Raw genomic sequence first — 7981 nt, 5'->3', positions numbered from 1 at the left:
GAAATAAAACAAAAATATCTTCATAAGTCATAAAAAATGATTTAATTAAGGCTACCAAAAATCACTGCAAAGGTCACAATTAAACATAATTAATAAAATCAGACACAGCAAAAATAAAACAGACCAAGCTCTCACAGGTAAAGCCCATTAACACACAGTCGATTAGCTCAGTTTTATAAATAACAAAATTACTTAAACTTGCTAGGCTAAGGTAACATTAGGTATGGTACGGAAAGGTAAGGTACTCAGGCACATAAATGGCATATATGCACTAACAGAAAATAATTTGCAGCAGACACAGCAAACTTCAGATTAAGTCAAGATGTCAACATGTTTCTTTTCACCCTCACTCTTTTGACTGAAAGTAGATAGGATGTCCCAGGTTTACATTTGTTATACTAGCTATTTTTTACCTAAGAAAAATACATATTTCTGTATTTTCATACAATACACAAACGAGTTATTGTGAAAAAAATGGAATATAAACAAACATTTCAGTAATGTCACAAGGTTTTGTTTTAGATGATTAAACATTTGGCTTTTGAACATAGCAGCCTCTGTTATAGAGATACTGTAGCAAGCTCACAGATTTGCCCTGAAACTTTCTTTAGATGTCTTTAGATGCTGTTTACAATAATTGCATTCATCAATTTACAAATTATAATTATACGGGTGTTTAAACATTGCATATATATTACTACAAACAAATTTGGTAAACAAATTTAGGGGTGACCAATTCTGGGTGACCATTCAGAAAGTATGGTGCAAAAAAAGCACCAGGGGGCAGTATATAGCAATAAATTGGTATCATCAGCACTGTCCAAGTGGAGGTGCAGGCCTTTATTCCTGTGTACTTGTTTGAGCAGGGCAGAATTCTTAACATTGGATTACGATTTGCCCCAGAATCCAACCGATGCCAACCAAAATCAACCAAATGTAGGAGCAATTACTATCATTCTTTAAAGGGATAGTGCAATTTTTTCCCCTGTAGCTGTTCCTGTAGACTTCACACTGTCCCTTTAAAGCAAAATGGAGCTTGTGACATAACAAAGCAGAATGTGACAAGAACAGAATGAAGACATATTGACGGCATAACCCACTGGGCTCAGACGTCAATTCAGCGTCTATTTCAAGTTGGTTCAGCGTAATTTCATTGAAATTATGTGGAATCAACATTGATTCAACCAGTGTGTGCCCAGTGGGAAGTCAATGGTGCCATCTGTCAATGATTTTAGGAGGCGGGATAATGATGATTTAAAGTGTTTCACTATCCAGATCCCTCTACGTTTGTAAGATATCCAGACACAATGAGTTCCTGACTATCTAAAGGGGTCAGGAAGATCTGATCCCAATCATATCACAATGCATATTTTAATCGTCTACACCTGTCTAAAAATGTGGGCACAATCAGAATGAGACCAGATCAGGACAAAGGACAAATGTTAGAACCAGGTATAAACTGGGCTTGAGAAAGCTCATGGAAGGATGCACATGGATATCTTTGCTATATACCGTACATGTTAAGAGGTACTTCCTGTTTCCATGACTGAGGGGATACACTGTAAAAAATGTGATCTTCCTGAGATTGGAAAGATTTGCTGTTTTTCTGCCTGCTGCCATGTTGGGTCAATAGTTTGGCCCTTTACTAAAAGAATCCCTGCTCCTCATCATGACACCGTAACACATGGATAGATGGCACACCCCTGGCTGGCCAGGGGCCCCAGGGTTACCTCTCTTCCCCTCCTCCCCGTTTAGGCCAGGGGGTCCTGGTTTCCCTGGATGACCTAGTTTACTGTCTCCCTGGGGACCCATTGGACCTGGGAAAGTAGACCATTACAAATGAGGTGTTTCTCTTGTGGTTCCAAAACATGTTCTACTGGTTGCCAACAATTACTAATCCTGTTATTTGATCAGTTTTTACTGAATAGGAGTAGTTAATGTCAAAAGGCGAACAGTGTGTTTATCTGCATAATGCTCTGAAAACAGGTTGCAATAGACATGAAATGACTCCCAGAAAGTGCTCTCAAACAGCTTGGACTGAGGACATGATTGGAACACTGTGCAGTGACCCAGACGCATCAATATTCAAATAATTGTACTGATTTCATTTCTATCTTGACTAACCAAGTAGAAATAATGATATTACATACAGTGCAATTGGAAAGTTTTCAGACCCCTTGACTTTTTCCACATTTGGTTATGTTACACCCTTGTTCTAAAATGGATTAATAGTTATTTTTTCTTCATCAATCGACAAACAATACCCCATAATGACAAAGCAAAAACAGGTTTTTAGAAATGTTAGCAAATGTTGTTTTTAAACCCAGAAATATAACATTTACAGAAGTATTCAGACCCTTTATTTAGTACTTTGTTGAAACACAGCAATTACTTTGGCAGCGATTACAGCCTGGAGTCTTTTTGGGTATGATGCAACAAGCTTGGCACACCTGTATTTGGGGAGTTTCTCCCACTCTAGGGAGTGTCGTGGCACAGCTTTTTTCAGGTCTCTCCAGAGATGTTAGATCGGGTTCATGTCTGGGCTCTGGCTGGGCCACTCAAGGACATTCAGAGACTTGTCCGGAAGTCACTCCTGCCTTGTCTGTCTTGGCTGTGTGACTAGGGTCGTTGTCCTGTTGGAAGGTAAACCTTCGCCCCAGTCTGAGGTCCTGAGCACTCTGGAGCAGGTTTTCATCAAGGATCTCTCTGTACTTTACTCTGTTCATCTTTCCCTCGATCCTGACTAGTCTCCCAGTCCCTACCGCTGAAAAACATCCCCACAGCATGATGCTGCCAACAACATGCTTCACTGTAGGGATGGTGCCAGATTTTGTGATGCTTGGCATTCAGGCCAAAGAGTTCAATCTTGATTTCATCAGAACAGAGAATCTTGTTTCTCATGGTCTGAGAGTCCTTTAGGTGCCTTTTGGAAACTCCAAGCGGGCTGTCATGTGCCTTTTACTGAGGAGAGGCTTCCGTCTGGCCTCTCTACCATAATGCTCTGACTGGGTTGTGCAGAAGAGATGGTTGTCTTTCTGGAAGGTTCTCCCATCTCCACAGAGGAACTCTAAAGCTCTGTCAGTGACCATCAGGTACTTGGTCACCTCCCTGACCAAGGCCATTCTCATCCGATTGCTCAGTTTGGCCGGGCGGCCAGCTCTAGGAAGAGTCTTGGTGATTCCACACTTTTTCCATTTAAGAATGATGGAGGCCACTGTGTTCTTGGGGACCTTCAATGGTGCAGCAATGTTTTAGTACCCTTCCCCAGATCTGTACCTCAACACAATCCTGTCTCAGTGCTCTACGGACAATTCCTTCCACCTCATGGCTTGGTTTTTGCTCTGACATGCACTGTCAACTGTGGGAACTTATATAGACAGGTGTGTGCCTTTCCAAATCATGTCCAATCAATTGAATTTACAACAGGTGGACTCCAATGAAGTTGTAGAAACATCTCAAGGATAATCAATGGAAACAGGAAAGATGCACCTGTGCTCAATTTCGATTTTAATAGCAAAGGGTCTGAATACTTGTGTAAATAAGGCATTTCTGTTTTTTATGGGGTATTGTGTGTAGACTGATGATATTTTTATTTAATACGTTTTAGAATAAGACTGTAACCAACAAAATGTGAAAAAAGTCGAGGGGTCTGGATACTTTCCGAATGCACATTATATAAAATTCGATGTGCAGTAGCATACCATATGGAGTAAATATATTTCATATTTATATTTTACCTGGAGACCCTGGTGTTCCCGGATCTCCAATATCTGCTCTTCCTTGACTCCCCTTCTCCCCCTTTATTCCTGGATCTCCTGGAAACACAAATAGAATGCAATGTGTTCCAGTACAAAGCCAATGTTTACTTACGTTCTACTTGACTGTTTACCCGTACATACTGCACAGATTAATTGAGTCCTACCTTTCAAGCCACACATCCCAGGACGCCCAGGTCGACCTGGATGGCCCGGCTGTCCAATGGAACCAGGGTTCCCAGTAAAGCCCCTTGATCCCTGGGGCCCAACAGGGCCTGGTACTCCGGGAGTCCCGTCCCTGCTTTGGCAGTGGTCACAGTGACTTTGCTGCTGGTTACTGAGGAGTAGCGAAGGCATCTCCACTGGGATAAAAACACAATGGAGGGGGGCTGAGATATAGGTGCAGTATAGAGAATACAGCAATTATCAAACATGATCAATACTCACATCTAAGTACCTCTCTGCATATTTGCTGAATGATTTGCTTGGACATCTCCCTTCCCTGTGGAGATGTGACATGATTGATGGCATCATGAAAAAATGTCCCAATCAATTCATACAAACGGCATAGACATTGTTGGATCAATTATGATGATTGTTGATAAATGAGCAGTTGAATGTGAGATCATGAATGGTGGTGAGTGTACTGGTGGGTTACATACAGGTTTACCCTCTAGTCCAGGTGGCCCAGGAGGCCCAACGTCACCGCTCTGTCCTCGAGGCCCAGACGGGCCTGTCTGCCCTGATATTCCTGGCTGGCCTTGGTGACCTCCCAGTCCCCTCTGACCGGGGTCTCCTGTTGTCCCTTTCTGGCATGCACAAGAGCATAGTATAAGTACACACAATGCTATACTCTAGATGAGGACGAATGCTTGGCTATTCAGGGCTACAGCAACTTACAGAAGTCAATGACAGACTTACCCCCCCTTTTTGTCCCGATGAGCCATTAGAGCCCTATCAATCAAAGTAATGATGGCTGATTAGTAATGTTGCTTAATTACAATTCAATTCACAACTCAATTTGAGAGTTGTTCCCATACTACCACATTTCCAATCCAATTCCACTACATGAGTGTATTACAACATAGTCAGTGCTAGTCTACAATATGAAATTAATACATTGTGACAAGGAAAATATTCTTAGTCATGAATTATATACACTACCGGTCAAAAGTTTTAGAACACCTACTCATTCAAGGGTTTTCTTTATTTGTACTATTTTCTAAATTGTAGAATAATAGTGAAGACATGAAAACTATGAAATAACACATATAACACAAAATATATTTTATATTTGAGATTCTTCAAATAGCCACCCTTTGCCTTGATGAAAGCTTTGCACACTCTTGGCATTCTCTAAACCAGATTCACCTGGAATTCTTTTACAACAGTCTTGAAGGAGTTCCCACATATGCTGAGCACTTGCTGGCTGCTTTTCTTTCACTCTGTGGTCCAACTCTTCCCAAACCGTCTCGATTTGGTTGAGGTCAGGGGATTGTGGAGGCCAGGTCATCTGACTCAGCACTCCATCACTCTCCTTCTTGGTAACACAGCCTGGAAGTGTGTTTTGGGTCATTGTCCTGTTGAAAACAAATGATAGTGGGACTAAGTGCAAACCAGATGGGATAGCGTATCGCTGCAGAATTATGTAGTAGCCATGCTGGTTAAGTGTGCCTTGAATTCTAAGTAAATCACAGACAGTGTCACCAGCAAAGCACCCCCACACCATAACACCTCCTCCTCCATGCTTTACAGTGGGAAATACACATGTGGAGATCATCCGTTCACTCACACCGCGTCTCACAAAGACAGCGGTTAGAACCAAAAATATCCAATTTGGACTCCAGACAAAAGGACAAATTTCCACCGGTCTAATGTCCACTGCCCGTGTTTCTTGGCCCAAGCAAGTCTCTTCTTCTTATTGGTGTCCTTTAGTAGTGGTTTCGTTGCAGCAATTCGACCATGAAGGCCTGATTCACACAATCTCCTCTGAACAGTTGATGTTGAGATGTGTTTGTTACTTCAACTCTGAAGCATTTATTTGGGCAGCAATTTCTGAGGCTGGTAACTCTAATGAACTTATCCTCTGCAGCAGAGGTAACTCTGGGTCTTCCATTCCTGTAGCGGTCTTCATGAGAGCTAGTTTCATCATAGCAACTGATGGTTTTTGCGACTGCCCTTGAAGAAACTTTCAAACTTCTTGAAATGTTCCGTGTTGACTGACCTTCATGTCTTAAAGTACTGATAGACTGTCATTTATCTTTGCTTATTTGAGATGTTCTTTCCATAATATGGACTTGGTCTTTTACCAAATAGGGCAATCTTCTGTATACCCCCCTACCTTGTCACAACACAACTGATTGGTTCAAACGCATTAAGGACAGAAATTCCAAAAATTAACTTTTAAAGAACAAGCACCTGTTAATTTAAATGCATTCCAGGTGACTACCTCATGAAGCTGGTTGAGAGAATGCCAAGAGTGTGCAAAGCTGTCATCAAGGCAAAGGTTGGCTATCTGAAGAATCTCAAATAAAAAATATATTTTGATTTGATTAACACTTTTTTGCTTACTACATGATTCCATGTGTGTTATTTCATAGTTTTGATGTCTTCACTAATATTCTACAATGTAGAAAATAGTTTTAAAAAATAAAGAAAAACCCTTGAATGAGTAAGTGTTCTAAAACTTTTGACCTGTAGTGTAGGCTATTGAAGAATTCCTAATGTGGTTAGAACAGTTTCAGAAATCATAGCATTTGCAAGCATTAAGTACTGTGTAACTGGGCTTCCGAGGCAACTGGCCAATCAACTGTCCAATTGGATAAAATACTTTTATATTAAAGCCATAATTCAATCATTGATATATGGTGCAATTGGAAAGAATTCAGACCCCTTGACTTTTTCCACATTTTGTTATGTTACAGCCGTATACTAAAATGGACAAAATTATTATTTTTCCTCATCAAACTACACAAAATACCCCATAACGACAAAGCAAAATTGGGTTTTTAGTATTTACGTAAGTATTCAGACCCTTTGTTATGTGACTCCAAATTGAGCTCAGGTGCAACCTGTTTCCATTGATCATCCTTGAGATGTTTCTACAACTTGGAGTCCACCTGTGGTAAATTTAATTGATTGGACATGATTTGGAAAGCACACGCCTATTTATATAAGGTCCTACAGTTGACAGTGCATGTCAGAGCAAAAACCAAACCATGAGGTTGAAGGAACTGTTCGTAGAGCTCCAAGACAGGATTGTGTCGAGGCACGGATCTAGGGAAGGGTACCCCAAAAATTCCTGCAGCATTGAAGGTTGCCAAGAACACAGTGGCCTACATCATTCTTAAATGGAAGAAGTTTAGAACCACCAAGGCTCTTCCTAAAGCTGGCCGCCCAGCCAAACTGAACAATCGGGCCTTGGAGAAGGGCCTTGGTCAGGGAGATGACCAAGAACCCGATGGTCACTCTGACAGAGTTCCAGAGTTCCTCTGAGGAGATGGGAGAATCTTCCAGAAGGACAACCATCTCTGCAGCACTCCACCAATCAGGTCTTTATGGTAGTGTGGCCAGACTGAAGCCACTCCTCAGTAAAAGGCACATGACAACCCGCTTGGAGTTTGCCAAAAGGCACCTAAAGGACTCTCAGACCATGGGAAACAAGACTCTCTGGTCTGATGAAACCATTATTGAACTCTTTAGCCTGAATGACAAGTGTCACGTCTGGAGGAAACCTGGCACCATCCCTACGGTGAAGCATGGTGGTGGCAGCATCATGCTGTGGGGATGTTATTCAGCGGCAGGGATTGGGAGACTAGTTAGGATCGAGGGAAAGATGAACAGAGCAAAGTACAGAGAGCTGAAAACCTGCTCCAGAGCACTCAGGACCACAGACTGGGGCGAAAGTTTACCTTCCAACAGGACAACGACCCTAAGCACACAGCAAAGACAATGCAGGAGTTGCTTCAGGACATGTCTGAATGTCCTTCAGTGACCCAGCCAGAGCCCAGACTTGAACCCGATCGAACATCTCTGGACAGACCTGAAAATAGCTGTTCAGCGACTCTCCCCTTCCAACATGACTAAGCTTGAGAGGATCTGCAGAGAAGAATGGGAGAAACTCCCCAAATACAGGTGTGCCAAGCTTGTAGCATCATACCCAGGAAGACTCAAGGCTGTAACTGCTGCCAAAGGTGCTTCAATAAAGTACTGAGTAAAGGGTCTGA

The 7981-nt window shown here is 42.0% G+C and overlaps 1 protein-coding gene across 1 annotated transcript in view; it reads right to left on the bottom strand.

Moving 5' to 3' along the window:
• Positions 1–19: 19 nt before the first annotated feature.
• Positions 20–7981, bottom strand: part of LOC139382027 (collagen alpha-1(XXI) chain-like) — a 62579-nt gene continuing 54617 nt past the window's right edge. Inside the window, exons 23-28 of the mRNA XM_071125957.1 lie at positions 4677–4709; positions 4418–4564; positions 4203–4257; positions 3923–4117; positions 3738–3815; positions 20–1817 (exon numbers count right to left, since the gene is read on the bottom strand). Of these exons, the coding sequence (XP_070982058.1) occupies positions 1627–1817; positions 3738–3815; positions 3923–4117; positions 4203–4257; positions 4418–4564; positions 4677–4709 (699 nt within the window). The 3' untranslated portion in view covers positions 20–1626. The remainder of the gene's footprint in view (positions 1818–3737; positions 3816–3922; positions 4118–4202; positions 4258–4417; positions 4565–4676; positions 4710–7981) is intronic.

This window comes from Oncorhynchus clarkii, chromosome 23 (genome assembly GCF_045791955.1).
Source record: "Oncorhynchus clarkii lewisi isolate Uvic-CL-2024 chromosome 23, UVic_Ocla_1.0, whole genome shotgun sequence".
Classification (NCBI taxonomy): domain Eukaryota; kingdom Metazoa; phylum Chordata; class Actinopteri; order Salmoniformes; family Salmonidae; genus Oncorhynchus; species Oncorhynchus clarkii.
The sequence above is the reverse complement of the archived record's forward strand: the minus strand, read 5'-3'. Positions and strand labels throughout refer to the sequence as shown.